Raw genomic sequence first — 21,959 nt, forward strand, 5'->3', positions numbered from 1 at the left:
GTTGCGTGACATTTGGCCAATCCCTCGGGCGGCGTTTCCCAGACTGCTGGTGCTGCAGCTTTCCGAGAATCGTGCCTTTTCGCAGGTCTTTCTGTTTGCCATCGTCCATCGCCATTCGTTTGCTTTCAATCTGCGACTGGATGTTTTCAATTTCTTTTGGAATTTGTTTTCACGCAAAAAGCGAGCGAATCAGCAGAATTCCATAACCCGCACCGTCGTTTGCCGACGGCCCACACAGTTGCAGATACGTATACGGATACGTATACGGATACGGATACGGATTTATGTGTACCTTGCAGTACGTATAATGCTTTTTATGTGTTTATATTTGAAGCGTTCGTCGCTGCCGGCGGCCTGCTCATCGGTGTGGGTCACAGACTGTGACTTCTTGTAAATATTTTCCCAGTTCCGTGCTCCTGCGGCGGTTGTGGGAAATGGTCCCGTAAACGTTTAATAAAATATGATTTCAATTGATTCGAAACTCGCATTTAAACCGACTGCTGCTCCAGATATATACGTGTGCCGTCCCGTCGGCAATCAATAAAGCAAAAAACAAAATGCCCCAAAGAGAGACTCAGCATCCTTGTCCTCATCCTCATATCATCCTAGTCCGCATCCGGATCCTGTGCTGGTCCCTCGAGACGGGCGTTCGCCTTGACTTGGCCCTCGGTTATCCGCTTAGATCACTCAACTAAAAAACTCAATTTGCATATTAATATTATTTGGGTTTTTTCCCTGTTGTTTGGCCTTTCCTCAGCCCTTCATCCTTTTATCAAACAAGAACCAGAACAAGAACAAGAACAAGAACAGCAGGAACAACAACGGGCGGAGAATCAACAGTAGTGAATTGAATTTGCTCTGCTCCGACGCCTTTTCGGTCGTCCCTTGATTTGGCCAGGATCCGGGGCATACCCACACATGAGCAGCTGCTCCCAGGTGCATACTTCAAGGCACTGCCTTCCTGTAGTCCTGAAGGGGGAAGCGAAGGTCCTGGCGCCTCTGCTGGTGGCCTACCTGCCTTCTTCCAGGTGAACAGGGCACCAAGGCCGAGCTGTCAGTCAGTGTGCCAGGGCAATTTCGGTTTTATTGGAATTATGTCAGTGTTATTTTGGCATAATCATAAAAATGATTGTTTGCGGTCGTCCGCCGAGACGGAAATGCAATGAGGCGAGTGGATTTTTGGTATGATTTCAGTTTAAAGTCGAGCCACCCCTGAGACTATTAGCTATTATCCTCAATTACCTACTTGTTTAAAGCGATACTTTTAATCAATTAAGTGCATTTGATGGCATATTGGGTAAACTAAAACAGCTTTAAGAAATTATAAGTGACTTTAAGTTGAACCCATCCCCAAAGCTTTGATAATCACGTGTCAATTAACTCCGAGCTTTGCCAGTTGATTGGAATTTGAAAGCAAATCAGCAACGGGGTTGGTTTTGTGACGTATTTCGGTTTGGTTTGGTTTCGTTTGGTTTCGTTTGGTTTCGATTTCGGCTTTATTTTGACAAACGCAAATGAATCTGAATAATTTATGATCGGGCCATCAATTTAATATTTCATCAGGCCGGCGGCAATTAAAATTAGAATATAAATGGGCGCCTACCCAGAGGGACGTCCATCCAGTCATGCCGTTCCATCGCTACAGACCCCGTCTCCCCGGCGGAGAGTTGGCTCCGATGCCGTGGCCTGTGTCCTTGTACCGTATCATGAACCACGTCGCCTGGCCCCTGGAGGCGGAGTCGGGGCGCTGGACCGTTTTGCTGGACAGGGTGATGATTTTTCTCGGATTCCTGGTCTTCTGCGAGCACAACGAGGTGGACTTTCATTACCTGATAGCGAATCGGCAGGACATGGACAACCTGCTGACGGGCATGCCCACATATCTGATCCTGGTCGAGTTGCAGATACGCTGCTTCCAGTTGGCCTGGCACAAGGATCGCTTCCGGGCGCTGCTGCAGCGCTTCTATGCGGAAATATACGTCAGCGAGGAGATGGAACCACTCCTGTTTGCCAGAATTCAAAGGCAGATGCTGGCCACACGGGTCAATTCGACCGTGTATCTACTGACCCTGTTCAATTTCTTCCTGGTCCCAGTGACGAATGTCATCTACCATCGCCGAGAAATGCTTTACAAGCAAGTTTACCCCTTTGACAACACCCAGTTGCACTTCTTTATTCCGCTCCTGGTGCTCAACTTCTGGGTGGGCTTCATTATCACCAGCATGCTGTTCGGCGAGCTAAATGTCATGGGCGAGCTGATGATGCACTTAAATGCTCGATATGTCCAGCTTGGCCAGGATCTCCGTCTCTCAGCACAGAGGCTGCTGAAGAGGAGTAGCTCCTTAAACGTGGCCACCGGCTACCGGTTGATTTTGACCCACATCCTGCGGAGGAATGCCGCTCTGAGGGATTTTGGGCAGCGGGTGGAGGAGGAGTTCACCCTAAGGATATTCGTCATGTTCGCTTTCAGCGCCGGACTGCTATGTGCTCTGTTCTTCAAGGCTTTTACGGTTGGTCATTTTCGATCCTTATTTATACAGCTACTAACTCCTAAGAAATAGGTTTTATTTGAAACTTTCAATAGGGAGGGACTTGCAGTATAAATAATACATTTGCAATCAAGACCAATAATCTTTCTTTTACAGAATCCCTGGGCGAATGTAGTTTACATTATGTGGTTCCTGGCCAAGTTTATGGAGTTACTTGCCCTGGGAATGCTCGGCTCAACTCTCCTGAAAACAGTGGGTGTTTCTTCACTACTCTGCACACTGTCTATTAAATCTTTTAACATTCACTTGCAGACAGATGAGCTGGGTATGATGTACTACACCGCCAACTGGGAGCAGGTGATTCATCAGTCGGACAACGTCGGCGAGAATGTCAAGCTGATGAAACTGGTGACCCTGGCCATTCAACTGAACTCGAGACCCTTCTTCATCACGGGACTTAATTATTTTCGAGTTAGTCTAACTGCCGTACTGAAGGTGAGAAGCCCTTAACTTTATTTCGATTGATTAACTACTGATTCAACGATTTCACAGATCATTCAGGGCGCCTTTTCCTACTTCACGTTCCTCAATTCGATGCGATGAGCTGACTCGGATTGCTGGAATAATTGCGTTGCCAATCATTTGGAAGGTATGCGATACCTGGAATCATTTGTGGCCTGACCCGTGGCCATTTGTCCGCCCCCGAAAACAGGATGCATCACTTCCCATCCACATCTACATCCACTCCCTCTTACCTTTTGTGTGCTGGATATCCGCTGACAACAATGGAGCTTTCGAGGGCATTCAGGATATTAACACGTGCATGACTGTGATTTATGCACCCCCCACTGCATCATCAGTAGCTGCAACTGCAAGTGCAACTGCAAGTGCAACTGCAAGTGCAACTGCAAGTGCAAGTGGAACTGCAACTGCAACTGCCAGTCGGAGCATCATCAATCCAGTGGTCCTCCACTCTCGACTCCTAAGTAGCAAGCAGCACATTTAGGACGGGCGAAATTTGCTGCTGCGTTGACAGCTGCAATCCGAAGACGTTACCCGGCACATATCCATATCGATATCCATATAGCCATAACTGTCAGCCATGACTGAGTGGCAGCAATTGGCAGGGGAGTGCGGCAGCCGGAGATTCCGTGGCACTATATATAGGAATCTCCGAGGATTGAAAGGCGGGCTGCATCCACTCATCCACTGGCAATGACACAATGCAGCATATTCCAGTGAGTACAGCGATGTTCAAACAAGTAGATGTAATTGCAAGCCTTTCAAATATAAACGGATTCAAAGAATCTTCAGTTAAAATGTAGTAAATAATCCTGTGCGAAAGAAAATAAGCTGCAAGCTTGGTACATTAAAATACTTTAAACCCAATCTTAATCTAAATACAAGTGTTACGAAGTGGTTTGCAATATCTGTAGGTATGGAAATTTTTATTTGCTTCAGTAATTTATTATAAGTTAATGTCCTTCTGCACGTCTTTTAAGACAATAATTTTTTCAAGTGAAGTATCTATAGGTTTTTCCAAATGTCTTACAGTACACTTGAAAACATTTTTTAAAGGAAAAGTGCTAGTATTTTGAGCACGGATGCCAGCATGCATAATCCGTCTGTGTGGATATGTGTGGATACATAAATCGGGAAAATGTCGTTACAAATATTTTATAACAGGAAATCCGTTATTTATACGCACATTGTGCTGCCAGTGGATGGTGGCATGGTGGCATGGAAATGGGGGTGTGGCAAGGAGGGTGGGTGGTGGCTCGGTTTTGAAGGAGATCAGCAGAGTGCAGAGGCAGCTTCAATCGGCACTTGACAAATATGAATGAATGTTGTTGCCAGTCGTTCGCAGGTCCTGTGGTCCTGGAGCACCCACCAATCCCTGGCAAACAGCTGCCCCACTGCACCCCCTCTTCCCGGAGACCATCAATTGCCTGATTGAAGCGACAAAATGCAAAATCCTTATGAATTGGCTACAATTTTATTTATTATTACTTGTTCTATTTGCAGTCCTGGCACTCCGACTGTTGCACTGCAAAGAAATATTCAATGCCCTTCTGATTATAAAAATAATCAATATCACACAAATGTAACTTAAGATGTCTATCTCTTCTTTAGATATAAAGTCTTATATATACATACTTCATACTGTTTGCTACAATTACAGGAGTTTCATGGGTTGTATATAATATTCTTCTCTATCTGCATTTGAATGCGGGTTCTGCCCTCCTGCCCCAAGTCCCGATTCTTCATCCCTTCACCTCCCTCCAATACATATTTCCAATCTTCTCCAGCGTCCTCACAATGGAGTGCAGTTCCACCGACGAACGACTTGTTTTGAGCCAAACAAAATGACGTTCCCAAGGCGATTCCATTATGATGGCCTGCAAAATGTTGGCAAATTGCAAAGGCGCAGTTGATATTGGCTCTGAGTATTGTGTGAGGAAAGTGCCAATGCCAATACCGTCAGCTGGAGCAACCAGATAAAAAACAGGAGTCCAATACCAATTGATTAAGTGCTGAGAATGCACAAACTTGCGATATAATTTGAATGGTCAACTAATAATTGGTTCCCTGCTGCAAAGCAGAATGATAAATATCCGTTAAAAAGCAAGGTGTATTTGTGATTGGATTATTAGCCAGCTTACCTGCTAGAATTAAATTGGAATGCGTTTAATAGGTTTTAACTATTTAATTAAAAATCACATCACTTTTAAAATCTATTGAAAGTAATGCAGCTACTAAGAAGTTAGAAAATAATATTTCCAATTCAAATCAAACAACTTCGAAAGTACTTTAATTTTAAGTTCTATCTAGTTTACTGGAAGTAAAAGTATTGCTTTCGTGTGGATTTCAAAATTTCGTAGTTTGTATTCGGTTGAGCACTTCCTTTCATTCTATCTAAATGCCAATGATTCCTATGAGCTGGAGGAGTATCCTTCGGCTGATTCGGCTGCACTACCAAGTGGTGGGCAACATCGCCGTGCTCTGCCTCCTTGTGATGAGTATCATTGACTACGGCTACATCTACCACGAATGGGACCTCCTCTGGTGGTGCGAAGTGGTGGGGCAGGAGGAAATCACTCCGCTGACGGTTCTGTTGCATATCGGTGGAATCAAGGTGGCTATTATCCTGATTATCACGCTGTGGAGCTATAGTAGAGAAGGAGCAGCAAAGGATCAGCAGGGCAATCTGGACATGCCCATCTCTTTCGTTCGTAGGCGGTACAGTCGTTTTCTTGTGATGCTCCTGTTGGCGTCCATGGACCGGCTGATCAAGCACCACCCACGAATAGATGACTTCCTGCAAAATCACAAGGACTGCGGCGAGGCAGTGAAGGAGTTTCGCTGGAGAGCAAGAAAACTCTTCGAACGCACAGATCTGCAACTGTGCCTTCCACTCCACGAAGTTCTTTCTGTGGATGAGCAGCAGGAGAAGGAGCTCCTTCGCCTGGGTTACGGCGAGAAATTGACGCAGTTGCGAGAGCTGGACATCTACAAGATGGTCTACAAGTACTAAATTTGGTCTGCTAACCGATTTAATGGTTGCCAAACTTTTAAATTGGCTTGGCTGTTGTTAATTTCTTTTCAAAAACGTGTTAATTTAAGTGTAGCACACGCAAGTGATGGTCCAAAGTTTCCGAAGTAGGAGGTCCATTGCCATGATTACTTTTCTGGAGCGGAGTGTGGTCGGATCAGCACTCATGATATGCTTTTGGGACTTAAAAACTATAAGATAAAGATTCATTGTAATCATTTCGACATTTAGGTGTATATATTTCAGTGCTACATTAATTAATGAAATCGAAATCTTACGTAACAACTGTGTAATAACAACTGTAAATATTTTTAAATTTATTTATAAATTACTTTATTTCTTAAAGACATATTTAGATTAGGTTCCCTTAACATTTCTCTCTATACATCGAAGATTTATCTACAGAAAGGACTCCGTGTTGCTATCGCAGGAAGATTCCAGGCTGGTCCGAATGCTCATAGCTTAGAGCCTTGTGATGTTCAGGTAGCAAAGGATTATAACGATTCATCGATGGTGGGTTCCTATGAGGTGGTCGTGTGGGTGCAGCTCGCAGTGATGGTGGTGGTCGCTGAGATGGTCGAGGCATCTGTGTGTCAGGTTTATCTCCTTCTCTGCGCCAGTGACCCACTGGACGAAGCTTCACGGGCGGAGCAGATCGTACGGGACCCTGCTGGTAGAAGTGCTTGTGAATGGTCACCGGTCGCAGGGCCAGCTTAAGCTTCTCCTCCTGCTTGTGGGCCAGCCACCTCTTGCGATCGAAGGCGTTCACATTCCGCTTGACCCCAAATACCAGATGCAGGAAGGGCTTGACCAGCACGCTCAGAGCTACAAAGCCCAGGAAGCCAAAGACGGCGGGGGAGATCAGGGTGAATAGGAAAACGCCCAAGGTAAAGGGGTTGAGCACTGTGAAGAAGGCCACGAACTTGACAAATGGATACAGCACCTGACCTACGTGGCTGAGGTACTCCTTTTTCTTCTTCTTGAAGATGCTGTTGTGCTTTAGGAGATACTTGATCTTGCTGAAGGGACGATGGGTGGTGGTCGTCGTATGTGGTTTCTTGGTGGTCAAGGCGTCCAATAAAGCTGTGGGTATAGTCTGGATCTGGTTAGGCGGAAGATGCGGAGGATATGGATATCCGTGCGGATGGGGGTGGTAATACGGTGGCTTGGTGGGATTGGCGAAGATCACCTGACCGGGCTGGAAAATCGAGTGCTGCTCGTGATCTTCCGGCTTTTGCTGCTTCTTCCGCTTCCGCTTGCCTTTCTTCTTCTTCTTCTTGCCGCCCTTGTACTTCTTCTTCTTGCGCTTATTTCGCTTCTTCTTCCGCCTCTTGCGGCGACGTCGGCGCGTCCGTTTCCGGCGGCGGCGAATTCGTTTTCTTCTGCGGCGAATGCGTTTCCGTCTCCGCTTTTGACTTTCCTTAGCGCGGGATTGTGGCTTCAACTCTGCTTTGTGTTCAGCTGGGGGTTCCGTTGATTTAACGGGTTTCTGCTCCAGATAACCATCTTTCAGATCCTTTTTTATGAAATCCCCCACAAGGGTTCCCAGAATATGAAAAGGCTTAACGGTGGTGGTGTGCTTATCCGCCTTGATCAGGTCCTTTTCGAGTTCTTGCAGCACATGAAAGGGCTTTGTGGTGGTGGTCTTCCGTGCATATGCCTTCTGATCCTTGTACAACTCTTCCAGGATATCAAAACTAGCGTTCGAGTGGGCTTGAAGTCGGTGAGCTTCCTGCTCCTGCTCCCAATCCAAGTGCTGGAGGATACTAAAAGGCTTCACTGTGGTTGTACGCCGCCATTTCGCCTCGAAGTCCTGCTGCAGTTGATCGAAAACATGGAACATGGGCTTCCCTCGCACCAGGTCACGCCCTTTGACCTCCCGGCGTGGAGGCGTGGCCGGCAGCAGTTGCGCACACAAAGTTTGGTATATTTTTGCAAAATTAAAAACAGGGGTTGCCCGGCCACTAAACTCCAACTTTGCTAATCCATCACGCCCGTGGCTGCGTGCCTGGCCACAGTTTTGTGCGAACAAAATCAACAGAAATATGGCAAAGTTGCTAACACTTTTGGCACTTCGTCCCTGCCCCATTTCGATTCATTTTGCCGGCGGAAAAGTCCTTTTTTCCTTCTTGGCTTTGCGATTGAGTTTGATGTTTGATTTAATTTCAGCTTCCACTCCAACGCTGGCCAACTACAACTGAAGTCCGGCTCATGGCCACTGCCACTTCATCAGCTCGGATGGTCGGATGGGAACTCGCTAACTTGGTCAACTTGTTGAGCTTGTCGACGGGGTCAAAAGGGGAACAGGGCCCATTTCACTTTTCGCCGACTCTTGATTTCTGAATTCTGTATTCTGAATTCTGGTTTCTGTTCTGGTTGCTGTTCTGGTTTGTTTTCGCTTCTCCCCAGAGTTTCTTTGCTTGTGGTTCTCGCATAAAAGTAAAATTTATTACTACTTAGTACATTATCAACGGGCTCTGCTTCTCTGGGCTTTCCGGGTCTTTCCCCCCATCCACGTTATGACAAATTCCCCCAAACAGCCGAAACAACTTGCAAAGCACTTAATTATGTTTTGGGCACAAAAACCGAAAACCGAAAACTGCTGCCCACCAAGAGGCAAGAGCCAAAAAGCGGGGAGAAACGAGGCCGAGACTATCACAACACGAATTATGTGAACTGCCATGCAAAAGACTTTGGAAAGTACTTGGTGGCCAATTGCAGTTCCCATTTTGTTGCCGCTTTTTGGGACTGCCAAACTTTTGCTGGGCCAACATGCACACTCGCATGCAGATTTATAGGTACTCCTGCGGGTCAGAGACCTCTTATAACTACTCTTCCACTTTGGAAGCCATGAATAATAGTCGGTCTCAAACTCCAAAAATACCTTTGCAGTTTGATGGTCGTTGACAATTGTAATTAAGCATTATTTTAACCTCTTATTTAATAAATGTTTTTGATATATTTCTGTATTTCTGCCATTTTTGTAACAATTGTGGTGTTTCATATATATTTCTTTTATGGACCCATTGCTGAATGCATAGATATACTCGTACTTTACAGCTTGGCAGCTATTAAGCCCGTGGCTTGTTGTGTGCCAAGGTGATTTGTGGGAACAGTGGTAAAACGAAAATCTAACCATCAAAACAATAACACTATCTCCACCTGATCTGCGATATAACATAGTATAATAGAGTATATAGTATATATACGCATCTAATAGACTGGACTCCCAGTCACATTGTTACGTGCTTAACCCATCTCAATCTCGTACTGCACGTTTCTATTTCAAGATGGAGGTCTGTACCTCCGAAATGAACGCTGACACTATTATGGCTCAGAAAGTCGTGTTCGTCATTCAAGTCCACGTTAAACAGGTGGAAGACGACGCCAAAGAACGCCGTACTCATGCCCTATGACCCGCCAGCGGCTTCTTCACATGGATTTTGGGCATCTTGGCGGCGTTGGCAACGTCGAGGTTTCTGGTTTTATCTTTACTGTAAGCTAGGATATAGGGTGCGTGGTGTGTGTTTGTTTTGGCAATGGGAACCTATGTGTTAACTGCCATCGACGAACTCATGTGGCTGGATCTGGAGCACCCGGATCCCTCTGCAGTTTCTGGCAAGGATTTGACTCAACGGAGCTGTTTTCTCGAAAATTTAATGCATTCGATGAAAAAAGAAGGTCGAAAACAAAATCGATTGCCCTTTTGCTAGGCCTTAAAAATTGTTAATTTTCATTATTTTTGACAGGGGCTTCCACGAAGGATTCGGCGCTCTTATTGGGGGCAACATGTGCTCCAGTTCCTTGATGTTCCCCATTACATGTGCTTGCAACATTAGCGTAATGCTATCTGCAGTGGATGCCACTTTGAAAAGCCATTATCCTAATTGTTTATTATGGATTTTGATCGGATACTGTGCTAGCGTAATGTCTGCGTTTTACGATCTAATCTTCCGGGCCTACACAGATCCACATTAATGACCCGCAATAAAAACGCCATAAATGAGCCAAGGGACAGGTGTTGATAAGCGAGTGTTGGTATCGTTACAATTGTACATGAGTGAAGTGTGAAATGCTCGGGGAACTGGAGTTGAACCCGTGTGAGGTGACCCCACCTCTGAACCTGCTGAATTTGACCTGCAGCTCTGATATTGACAATTAAGAGCGGCATGCAATTTGAACAATTTGCGGCACGGAGACTTGATTGGCATGCTGTGACCTCGCTTTGCGGATTCACCAACTCCACGTTGTCATGGCGAGCAGCTGGCCAACTCAATTTGATTGCAATTTGGCCACAACACTCGGACTTGCAGCGCAGTTAAATAGAGAAATATTACAAACAAATTGAGAAGAATATTACCAGCTCGGTTTAGGTGGTACAATTGACCCAAGAAGAACTTCCATCAAAAAGAATCATAATATATGTTATGAAACGTATTTTATTGGGACTTTCCACTGTGTACCTGTTTCCATCGAAATTGCCCTATTTTAAAAGTCTGTATTATTATATTTGCAATCCGGAATAGGATTAGGTTAAATTTAATTCATTTATGTATGTTATTTTCTGTTAAATTATTTACTTATTTGCATTTCACTTCTCGTTTACCATTTGAATGCAATTAATTTGATGTTGCACGACAATAAACATATTTGTTTCCATTAAACAGGCATGCAATTGACATCGATATTATTTATTTGATACTCGATATAATCAGAATACTCCCGCTCGATGGCGGCTTTGATAACGCGTGTGCTTTGTGTATTCCGAGCGAAGGATGTCAATGCGATAGGAATTTTAATATTCGACGTTAGGCGAATTCATATATACGAGTATACAAAGTAATATATAATATATGTATTTATAATATATATATTTATACCGTAATGCTGCGCTTGTCTCGTTTTCCCGGCTCCATCCGCGCCATCCACCTGGCCCCAGTTTTCCGCTCCGGAGCCCAGATGGATGCCACTGAAATACGCAAGACGCTGAAGTTCGAGTTCTCGAAGGACAACCAGCGAAGGGTGAAGGCCCTGCTCGCCTGGTATCCGAGGGCGGAGTGGAAGGGAGCACTCCTGCCGCTCCTGGACATTGCCCAGCGGCAGCAGGGCTGGCTTTCGATCAGCGCCGTTCAGGCCGTGGCGGAGACCATCAAGATAGATCCCATGGAGGCCTTCGAGGCGGCCCAGTTCTACACCATGTTCTTCATGAAGCCGCGCGGCAAGTATGTGGTCAGTGTGTGCACCTCGACGCCCTGCAAATTGCGTGGTGGCGATGAAATCTTTGAGGCGTGCAAGAAAACCCTCAATCTGGAGCACGGCCAGACCACGCCGGACATGCAGTTCACCCTCAAGGAGGATTACTGCATGGGCGCCTGTGTGAACGCCCCCGTTCTGGCGGTCAACGATGACATGTACGAGGACCTGGACGAGCAGAGCCTGGCCAACATCCTGGCAGATCTCCGCAATGACAAGCTGCCCCCCGCTGGTCCGCGCAACGGAAGGTTCGCCAGTGAGCCCAAGGGTGGACTCACCACCCTGAAGACCGAACCACCGCCGCCCGGCTTCATGATGCAGAATCTGCCGGAGCCGAAGAGCAAGAAGTGTCAGTAGCCCATTGATTAAGCCATCTTAAAGCAATAAATTCCGCCTGCCTTCGGCAAAGCAATTCGCCCAGACAGCCAAAAGGGTTCGGCGGTCAGGGGTCAGAGGTCGCGGGTCGCAGGCCAACAGCTGTTGTTTTGCTAAGCTCCTGCCCAGCCGCGTCCCGTATCCTTCGCGTCCTGTGCTCGTTGTAGCTTTCGCCTCCGTTCGCTGCCGATGCACTTTATCCGTGGCCAAAGGACATGCTTTGGAGTTCTGCAGCGCTGGCACAGTAAACAGACAGTGGCAATGACAAAACAAGGGAACAACGCAAGATATGGGGTATGGCCGATAGAGTTGGCACCGAAGTCGCATGCCCTTTCCAGCTTTAAATAGCAGCTGCAAACAGTTACGCATGGCGCTTCACTTGCTTAAATCACATGATATTATTATAGTATTATTTGCGGACAGTTTGAATAAGTAAAGTAATATAATCGGATTATAATCGGATTTCGTGAAGCAGGAGAATTCCTTTATGCGAATAACCGTGCGGGTGTAGGGCATAGCCAAGCCCCATGTCCTGTCAGCCATTGCAGCAAGCAATCAGCTTCGGTCTTGTCCTTTCGCCCTCCTGCTGGCCACTCCCACTTGCCACTCCCGGTGGCCACTCCACCCTGACACCGAACCCCCCCTTCCTTGCGGTTTGACCCGCACCCGGCCTGCATTCTAATAAAATGTTGCCAGCAGCGAAGAGCGCGCGCAACGAGCAGCAAACAACTGGCAACTGTGAAAGCTGGCGGCGATGGCTACAACCCGATATTGTTTTGGCCAAAATAGTTTTAATTGTTGCCAGCTCCCCAGCAGCTCCGCAGCAGCTTTCCATCGCTGGAGGTCCTTTGGCAGGTCCTTTGGCACTCGCACAGTCAAATTACAATGGATATTTTTCAGTTTTCATAAATCTGTTTGTCGCCCCACTTCAATGGCCATCAACAAGCGGTTGCTAGCCGGAATGCCAGCTAGCTCACCCACATTTTCCCATTTTCCCATTTCCCCAGCACCACATTTCCCCAAGCCCCCCTCTCCACACCATTTGCCAATCCTCTCACCGCCTGTCCCTGCGCATGGTGTTGAATTTTTAAATGAAAATTGTTGCTATTGAAAGTTTTTAATTTGTGTGCGTTGGTTTTAATTTTATTTCGCGTCGGTGATATAATCATCTCATGGGGTCCTATGACTTTCGCAGGCTTTTTGCCATTGTTTTATGGGTTACATTGATCGGTTTTTGCCTGTGTGTTTGAAATTAAAAACTTGAATCGATTACCTTTGAAATGAAGCATGCTATTCCTATACCTTTTTTAAACTGATATAGAACATTGTGTAAAACAAGTAACTCATCATTTTCAAAATTATTTTAATCATTTTAATTGATATATTGATTAATACTTCAATTAATGTGTTAAATTTATGGGGTTCTTTTAATAAAAATAATAGGTTTATAGCAGCGCGCTATTAAACCTTAAATAATTGGAATATTACAGTACATATGGTCTTAAAATCAATAGAAAAAGGACTTCTAGGCAGTTGAAAAGTGCAAATGCCACTTGACTTGCGTCGTAATTACTGTTTTATGTCACGTAATCGGAGTGAGAAGCGTTCTAAATGAATTACAATTACACCTACTTAAAATTTTGTGTACGATCTGTGTAGCATTGAATGGACTACTTTGTATTTCTAATTGCAGCCTAGGGTGTGTAATGTTCTGTTCGACAAAGGCTCCACTCATCCAGGCTTTCGTTAAGTTGTCCCCCGACACTCCCACTTCCACCTCCACCGCCCACTCTTGAAAGCCGGTTCGCATTTTGCGTGATTTTTGCCAGCAAAAACGGCACCTTTGGGAAATTAATATCCTTTTTGGGACGGGGCACGAGGCGAGTCCTGTAGCAACAGGAGCCCGAGGAGCGGAATCACGTGGCTGGGGCGCGTGAGCTGCGCTCGAACTTTGTGCGGCCACGTTGCACGTCCACGTCCCCTCCCTTTCGTCCTCCTGCTCCCCCATGCGATCCAACCGCTCCATCTGCTCGATCCGCTCCAGCGCTCAGGGGCTGGGGCTTTGTTTTAGTTGTCGTTGTCGTTGCCGTGCCGTGTCGTGCCGTTCTCGTGCTGTCGTTGACAACTTTTGTTGCCTCGGACCGCTTACCGCACTCATAACTGCTGGCAGTGGTGTCCTTGCCGTTATCCTCGCCAGATTCCAGATTCCATGGCCTTTGACCGCCCACTACGCTTTGCGTAACTGCGCGTTCTTTATTGCTTTTGCTATTTTTTTTTGCACAATTACTCTTTACATTATTGCATTTCCTATAGCAGCATACTGCTGATATACACGCATAGTTGACTGGGTGCGGACCGAAAAGGATGTTCCAAAGCCAGAGCGAAATAATTAGAAAGCATCTGGGGGCGGAGGGAGTGGAGAGAGTAAAGGGAATGGGGAATAGAGGATGCGCCTGGTGGCCACTTCCAATTGCCACTTCTGTGCATCTGAATGAGTTGCATTTTAGCATTTCTCTGCTTTCGCCCCGCGGCTTCGTCGCCCTCGAAAAAAGTTTTCATTTGCATGTTTTTAGTTAATTGAATTTATGCAGAACTTTCCGCTTTGGCGCTCCGGCCAGCGGCATTTATATAAGCGCCAACTGGCTCAAAATATTAAGCATACGCCCCGCAGCTCCGCAGACCTTATTAGCTGCGTTTCAGCTACAGCTACAGCTACAGCCTTAGCTTCAAGTTTCCATAGAGCTCTGACTCCCGGCGAAAGCCATTTAGCAGGACGACTGACTCTTTGACTTGGCCAGCTGCGGATGGCTTCCCCTTGGTGGCTTTGATTTCCTTTTATGTGCCAGCCATAAAGTGAAAAGACTCGGGAACCGAAGGAAGCTTCAACTTTATTACATTCCAGAAGCAGGAGCATCAGGATCGCTGGAAGCCATGTCATCAGCTGGCCATAAATGCCTCCACTACTGGCCCATGCCTCCCCAGGCCCATTTCCTACACAAAGACCAAAACTTCTAAAAATGTGTGTCTAGCTTTTGTGGCTTGGAAAACAATTGGTTTTCATGTTTAAAAACGAACATGGTACCCACACTTGTTCCTCAATATAAAAAGTATAATTGGACTATGTTTATTTGTATGCTGGTTTCATTTAAATATTTATTTTCTCAGCTCTATACAGTAATATATTTCAATGGAAGATGTGTTTATAGAATGTGTGTAACAAACTGAATTAAGCTTTGTCGTTTTTTCTTAGATTTCTAGATAATATAAAAACACTTGATATGAAACATAATTTGTAGCTGAGTAAGAAATTATAGAATACAAAGGTATAAATAAAGATTACCTAATTATTTCCTTAAGCTGATTGGCATATTTAATAATTTTATTATCATGCATACTAAGAAGTTACCTCTCGGCATAGTTATTTGTAAATTTGTTTGTATTTTGTTGTAGATTTTAGTTATTTTTCACCGTGTACCCTCCACACATGGAAATGCGAAGAATTGACGACTTCTCGGTGCGTTGTCAGCCGCATTTAAATTTGATTTTTATTAAGCAGAGAAATCAAAGTGGAAAATTTATCTGCTAGCCCGCCCATAATGGTTGTATATCTGTATATCTGAGCATGCCAGGAATATTTCAGGCTATTTTCCCCGCTCATGTACGGCACAGACTCTCGTATATAAAAGCAATTTTATTGCTCAAGTTGTGCTGCTCGATAGGATAAGCCCCTCATTTATGCCCGTTGCCCGGCAACATGTTGCCGATGCCGATGCCGATGCCACTGCCTGTGCCGCTGCTGAAGTTGCCTCGTTCGGTTGCCGTTTGCCACACCCCCGCCCCCTGATTCGTTACGCCCCCTTGTGGGCGGCGTGGGAGTGGCGGGCGGTAACTATTAAAGTGCTGTTAACTTTATTATTTCGAGCACTTGTTGTATAATGTGGCAACGCTGTCATGGCAACTTTGAGCCATAGTTTGCTGGCAAAAAACAAAGACCAACAGGAACATGAACAGAATCAGGAGCAGGAGCAGCACGACGAGAAAAACAATTCGGAGGGGGTGACGGTGGGGCACGGGGAGCCAAGTCATAATTTGTCAAAAGATGCTTGGCAAATATTTGTTACAAAATACGTTTTCCATGCTCAGGCTCCCCAATTCATAACGCAAGTTTTCCTGATGTAAATTCTCGACTTGTTTCCCCCCATAAAAATATTACTTTTAACTTTATTTTTCACAAGTGGCTCGGTTAGAAAAGTTGCTTAATACCAACCAAAAATGTTATTAAAGTTTTTATCTTTATACCGCGCCGCAATTTAATTAAAACATCAAACTGAGTAGGCATTTAATTGTTTCCGATTTGTGTTTTCAAGTTAGCAGATTGGTTTTAAATTTCGTAATAGAAATTTTGTGTATTTATTGAATTGGAAATAGACTAATACGTGCCGTTCTCCATTACATTTTTTAGCTGGTCAGGCATTTGTGAAATTTAATATCTTTAATCGTTTTGATATATATATCCCTTTAGAAGTTATGCAACCACTTTATTAGTACATATTTAAATGATTTTTTAGAAAACTGACATTGATAGTAATTGAGATGTAAATTTCAATGAAATTCCATCTCCTTGGGCGTGTTCCGATAATAACTATTTAAAAGTGCTTTTAAACTAAAATCTAAAATGAATTTCCAGAATTCACATTTAAATTTAATTATGCAATTTAATATTCTGTAAACGTCAGAAAGCAGCTGTCTGCAATACACTTCAGCATTTTAAGACAGCAGTTCTATTTTCATTTTGTTAATAAAATGTGTCGGAAATATTTTAAGACAAATAACTCGTTTATGTAACTTAATATGATAAATATGTAAATAGCAAGCTTTGAATTTCCTCTTCAATTTATTCGTCACTTTCTTGCACAATAAACAAGAATTGCAAATTTTAATAAAACGTTTAACTTTCAATGCTCACTTTGGTTCTTGCTGCCCAGTATCGCATGAACCAATTTCGTTTCGATAAAAAGTTCACTTTAGTGGTGATTTGGTTGCCGAGTTGTATTCTTATTTCGAGCCGCGATGCCCAGTCGCAACCCTTGAATATTGAATATCAACAAGAATTGCGTTTGGACAATCATAGCTAAAAATCGAATTAACCAAATATTTATTTATTTTCGCTTCGCTTCGCGGCGCAAGCTTTTTCATCCTGGCCCGCCTGTGGGAACCTGACCAAGCTGCTCGCAGGATATCGCAGGATATCGACTGACACTCTACTGAAAAATAGTGGGGACGGAAATGGGGAATTCGGGAAAGGGGGTAAATGGGAGCATTGCACAGTGGTTCCCCCAGAGGCCAAAATTCAAAAAATATGAACCAGAATAGATTTGCGCAAAAAGTAAACAAATCATCTCTAAAATGTCCAGACAATACAAGACAAAACCGGTTTTTTCTAGAAAGCTAACGGGACTTTCTAAAAATAGAATTGAAGTCGCAAGCACAAGCTCATTTGCGAAGCGTAGTTGGACGAATTGCATTCTTCTTAATAACAGAGCGAACTTCAAAAAGGTAAAGCGTCAGTAATACTTATCTGATTGATATAATTTAAAATGCAGTTTAAATTTGAAGGTATTTACTTTTATAAATTCATTATGTTAAGTTAATTTCATTGATTTAACACTTTTTTGTAATTATATTTGATTTAACCTTTTTTGTGTATTTTGTGAACGTCTTTTTCATGTTTACGTAAAGTTTTAGTTGTGTCCCGCCGATACCCCGAAATAAATGTTTATGTCATTGTATTAAAGAGTTTCTTGAGGTAATAAAACTCTTCGAGAATTTTGCGGAAAGTTGCGGATGTGCTTGTTATCGTTAATATACTAACCCAATCTCTTATTTTTTCAAAGTCAAATTTGCCAACGAAGTCTCTGTTTTGCCTTTTTATTGTGCTGTCTGTGTGATTTTGTCTTTCGTGTATGTGTAAAATTTTCAATGCTCATTTAATTAATTATTTTGTCATTTTTTCTGTGTAAATTTGACTTGGCTTAAGACGGCGATTTGTATCAGTGTGCGTTTGAACGCCATCACATTTTTAATTTATGGTGCACAAAAAAGGGTACCTATACAGAAAAAATACAAGAAATTATCACTGCTGTACGAGATGAAATTAAGACTAAAGGCTACATAGTTGAATTGACCGAACATATGCAATGTATTCCAAACCTTTGTAAACAAATTGCTGATTATTGGACACGCTATGATCGAAAGAAATCGTCAGTACTCAAATATAAGTCTGATTGGCTGAATCAAAACGAATCAATTCCAGTGAAAAACATCTCTAAAAAATATCAGCAAAGCGGTCAGTGATTTTTATTCATAATAGAAATATAAACGTTGAACATAGTTTACAACTGACTATGGTGGATGGAAAGGTATGCAATGCCTTAACTGAGTCATCTTCTGCCAAATGTTACATTTGTGGTGCAAATCCAAAAGAAATGAACGATTTGGACAAATGCTTAAACAAAGTTGTAAACAAAGAACATTTCGAGTTTGGTCTTTCTCCCCTTCATGCAAAAATACGCTTCTTTGAATACTTTTTACATATATCTTACAAGTCCTCCGTCAAGATGTGGCAGGTGAGAGATCCGGAAAAAAAATTGGAAGTAATGAAAAGAAAGCAAAAAATTCAAAAAGAATTTCGCGAAAAAATGGGATTAATAGTTGACAAGCCCAGAGATGGGGTAGAGGATCATCAAACGACGGAAATGTCGCTAGAAAATTCTTTTCTAATCCAAAATTGGCATCTGATATTACAGGAATAGATGAAAACTTGATCCATCGTTGTGCCACTATACTTCAAGCTATTGCATCGGGCTACAAAATTAATGCCAAGAAATTTAATGAATACGCTTTAGAAACTGCCAAGCAACTGACAAAAAAATATTCATGGTACTATTTGCCGGCTACAGTTCACAAGGTATTAATTCATGGATCTGCAATTATAGAACATGCAATTATATCAATTGGAGAGCTTTCCGAGGAAGCTGCGGAATCAAACAACAAAGAAATTAAAAAATGTAGACTTTATCACAGCCGGAAAATGTCACGGATTATTACAAACACCGACATTTTGAATGCACTCCTTCTACGCTCCGATCCGTTTATAACCGGACAGAGGGACCTTGAGAAAAAGGATAAGTCACTTGCTGAATCTGTTATAGTTTGCTAGAGGAAACATTGTAAAATTAATAATAAAGTATTAAATTAATTTCTAATATGCATTTTTATATTTTCATTAGTTTTTTCCAAACAACAAAAATAAAGAAGAAGAGAATAGAGAGAAGAATAAGACTCCATAAAGTATATATATTTGTCTGCCTGCCCATTTGTCAAAAATATACACGAATTAACCTGGTTTTATTTGCTAAAAAAAATTATTGCCTACTTATAGGTGCTTGAAAAGGGGTTTTTTTGCATTTTGGTGGGGAAGGGGGCTCCAATCCTAACAATTTTTACACCATGCTTACTGAAGCACTATTGGATCCCTGAGGTTAAATTTGAGGTTTCTAACTGCACTGGAAGTATTTATGGCCGCGTCTCCATACAAGAGGAACCACTGTGCATTGTCAGCTGCGCTCCAATTTTCCATTTTCGTTGCTCGTCTGCATTACAAGTGAACTTTTTCGCTTGCAACTTAATACCGAGATGGCGATGTGATGGCGATGGAGATGGCGATGACGATAGCGATGCTTGCTTAAAGTCTTTCACTCTATTATAGTCAAACACACCCAGCAATGCGATGTGTATACATACACATACACATACACATAGAAATGCATATACTTGTGTATGTATATAGCATAAAAGGATAGAAAAGGATATAGAGTGCGGGTGTTCAAGTTTAGTGGGGAGCCTGTCAGCGTAGCTTGGGCCATAAAGTGTCGGAAGAATCACAAAATCATTGTAAATGTTGAACGAATCTCGTATTACACGCAAGGGGCTGGACGCCAGGACATTTGAAGGGGCGGACGGCCAAGGGGGGACAATAGATAGCAGGGGGAAGGATGCGGCGGTGGAAAGTGGGAAATGCCACCGCTGACACTTTGGCTCGCCCTGCACTGCACTTCTTGATTAAATTTTTGCACTGAAAATGAACTTGGTTTGCTCTAGCATACTGCCACGTCTTCAAACTCGTCCGGACGGACAGCTGTATGTCCGTGGGACATTCGCCCGCTTCCGTTCCTTTCCTTTCCGTTCCCATCCGTGCCTTTCTGGGCTTCCAGGACTCCAGGACTCCGGGTTTAGCGTGTTTTGTGGTTTTCATTTCAGTTTCGGTTCCATCCAGCGATGGAACGCCACGCCACGCCACGCTTTTATTGTGGCTTTGACCGCTGGCCCATTGTTGCTAACTGCAAAATGCATTGCTGCGTGGCCGTTTCCTTCGCCTTTTCCTTGCCATTTTCCTGGGCGTCTCCTTCGTCTCCTCCAGCTCCTGCGGCTCCTTGCGCATTTCCAGATAGTCCTTCGTGTCGGGCAGCTGTTATTACAATATCCCTTCCTGCGGTGGCCCGAATGGCTGAACGGCAGAAACGGGTTGCTTTCGAGATAACAACATCAAACTGTTCGAAAGCCACCGGCTCACCCCGCGTTTTGTGGTTATTTCTTTTGCTGTTTGCCATTAAACTTGAAATTAAATTGTCGTTCCGTTCTGGATCCAATTTTTATGCCAAAAGGGAGCTGGCCTAATTGGAATTGATTGAAAGTTATTTGATGTTTGGCCTTTTTGGCCCAAAAGGGATTTAGCTTCTGCGTCCGTCTCCTTCCATCAGGCAGCTCAACTGTCTATCTCGCTCCTGCAGTGTGTTGTTAATAGACTTTGTTGGGCGTAATTAACATAATTTAATTATGTGCTCGGCATTAATGTTACGCACGAAATTAAGTGTTGAATTTTAAGTGTCTACACTTTAATTGAGCGACATTTTTATACTCTCCCCTCACACAAACACGTGCTGTAAGCGGTAGCACTTCGGGTATGCTGGACTTTCTAAAAAACAATACAAGCTCAAGAATAAATTAAGATCAGAAGAGGTACATTTTATATAAAATGTATTGATTTGTATTCGAATAAAAATAGCTTAATGCATCACAAAAATATATCCTACTTACAGTGAAGTACTTTATTATTGTATTTTATTTTGCTCACTTTAAAGAGCTCACCCATCTGGATAAGGGGTGTTTATCGGAGCCAGACCTCATTTAAGCCTAATTGTTATTATTCCTCTACGGTATGCGACCAATAAAATGCCCGTACTAATAACAATGATATTCGGGGTGTGGGCTTTGCCGTGACTAATTAAATTAAACAAAAAGTAACACTCACTCTTCCGGAGGATGGCGATGGCGATGGTATGGTATCGAGTTGGAAGGGTGCAACATTTCTGGGAACGGTGTTTTTCGGGGGACTGTTGCTTTTATGGGCCATGAAACGTTCCCCCTCTTGGCTTTCACATCCAGTGGAGTCTGGCGCCGCCTTCGACATTAAAAGGGCTTCGGCGCGGAGCTCGTAAAAAAGGAGATGCCTAATAAAAATGCCACAGCACGTACGTCAACCTGCAGGCATTAGTCCTACTTACCGCTCACACACACATACTCACATTGTCCTATCTGGATGAAGGATGAAAGACAACATCAACAACAACAACAACAAGGACTCACGGGGCACACAAGAAAACTCATCGCTGTTGTTATTAATTTGCAAAGCGCAAACTTGTTCCTTGCTCGTCGGCAATATCCTGGCTGAAATGTTTGGCTTCGAGCAGGCTGGCAACTTGGGGAGTAATAAGCCGAAGCCTCGTCCTGGGATGGGCCATCCTTTTATTTAGCTATTTGCAAGCAATTTGATTTTGTTTTTATGCCCCTCTTGTTTGCCTATGTATCAAAGTCGTGGGCCCTTTGCACTGGAAAGAAATGATTAATTTGAGCTTATAAGATAATGTTGTCGGTGCTTTTGCGCTAATTAACCATGGCTACCACATAAATCTCTTTCATCTGAGTTCATTAGGAATGTAGCTGCAATTCTTTGCCCATATTTCTGTAGCTACCTATTTGTACATATTTATGACGGATCTCTTTTAAAGTTTTCATAACATCATTCACAGGCTTCTGGGTACTTCTGAAATATTTTGTTAATCCCGCAAGGTCCGCAGTTCTGTAGACTAGTGTGCTAGGATTACTTAGGGTGCTGATGTAATGTTTAAAAAAAAATCTTTGCTCCCCTGCAAGGCTTTTCCACACGCGTG

The 21,959-nt window shown here is 43.6% G+C and overlaps 4 protein-coding genes and 1 long non-coding RNA gene across 5 annotated transcripts; 4 read left to right on the top strand and 1 right to left on the bottom strand.

Moving 5' to 3' along the window:
- The first annotated feature begins 1,463 nt into the window (after window positions 1-1,463).
- LOC120447781 (odorant receptor 74a) lies at window positions 1,464-3,878 on the top strand. Its single transcript, XM_044006019.1, has 4 exons — window positions 1,464-2,510; window positions 2,646-2,741; window positions 2,802-2,984; window positions 3,042-3,878. The coding sequence occupies exons 1-4, from the start codon at window positions 1,626-1,628 to the stop codon at window positions 3,090-3,092; spliced, it is 1,215 nt and encodes a 404-aa protein (XP_043861954.1). The 5' UTR covers window positions 1,464-1,625; the 3' UTR covers window positions 3,093-3,878.
- A 1,435-nt stretch (window positions 3,879-5,313) lies between these two features.
- Window positions 5,314-6,314, top strand: LOC120448504. Its single transcript, XM_039630538.2, has one exon. The coding sequence runs from the start codon at window positions 5,410-5,412 to the stop codon at window positions 6,022-6,024; it is 615 nt and encodes a 204-aa protein (XP_039486472.2). The 5' UTR covers window positions 5,314-5,409; the 3' UTR covers window positions 6,025-6,314.
- A 149-nt stretch (window positions 6,315-6,463) lies between these two features.
- LOC120449960 lies at window positions 6,464-8,131 on the bottom strand. Its single transcript, XM_039632662.2, has one exon. It carries the CDS (start codon window positions 8,129-8,131, stop codon window positions 6,464-6,466), a length of 1,668 nt encoding a protein of 555 aa, XP_039488596.2.
- Window positions 8,132-9,595: 1,464 nt separating this feature from the next.
- LOC120449369 lies at window positions 9,596-10,480 on the top strand. Its single transcript, XR_005616191.2, has 2 exons — window positions 9,596-9,723; window positions 9,792-10,480. It is a non-coding gene; the product is annotated as an uncharacterized LOC120449369 (long non-coding RNA).
- Window positions 10,481-10,829: 349 nt separating this feature from the next.
- LOC120448569 (NADH-quinone oxidoreductase subunit E) lies at window positions 10,830-11,719 on the top strand. The gene has a single exon (XM_039630629.2). The coding sequence runs from the start codon at window positions 10,927-10,929 to the stop codon at window positions 11,650-11,652; it is 726 nt and encodes a 241-aa protein (XP_039486563.2). The 5' UTR covers window positions 10,830-10,926; the 3' UTR covers window positions 11,653-11,719.
- Window positions 11,720-21,959: the final 10,240 nt, after the last annotated feature.

Source organism: Drosophila santomea, chromosome 3L (assembly GCF_016746245.2).
Source record: "Drosophila santomea strain STO CAGO 1482 chromosome 3L, Prin_Dsan_1.1, whole genome shotgun sequence".
Taxonomy (NCBI): Eukaryota; Metazoa; Arthropoda; class Insecta; order Diptera; family Drosophilidae; genus Drosophila; species Drosophila santomea.

Bases quoted from the DNA above. Each gene is read 5' to 3' on its own strand.
- LOC120447781 (XM_044006019.1), top strand. From the start codon at position 1,626: ATGCCGTTCCATCGCTACAGACCCCGTCTCCCCGGCGGAGAGTTGGCT. The intron at 2,511-2,645 runs GTTGGTCATTTT...TTTCTTTTACAG, and splicing joins TGTTCTTCAAGGCTTTTACG to AATCCCTGGGCGAATGTAGT. The intron at 2,985-3,041 runs GTGAGAAGCCCT...ACGATTTCACAG, and splicing joins GTCTAACTGCCGTACTGAAG to ATCATTCAGGGCGCCTTTTC.
- LOC120448504 (XM_039630538.2), top strand. From the start codon at position 5,410: ATGCCAATGATTCCTATGAGCTGGAGGAGTATCCTTCGGCTGATTCGG.
- LOC120449960 (XM_039632662.2), bottom strand. From the start codon at position 8,131: ATGGGGCAGGGACGAAGTGCCAAAAGTGTTAGCAACTTTGCCATATTT.
- LOC120448569 (XM_039630629.2), top strand. From the start codon at position 10,927: ATGCTGCGCTTGTCTCGTTTTCCCGGCTCCATCCGCGCCATCCACCTG.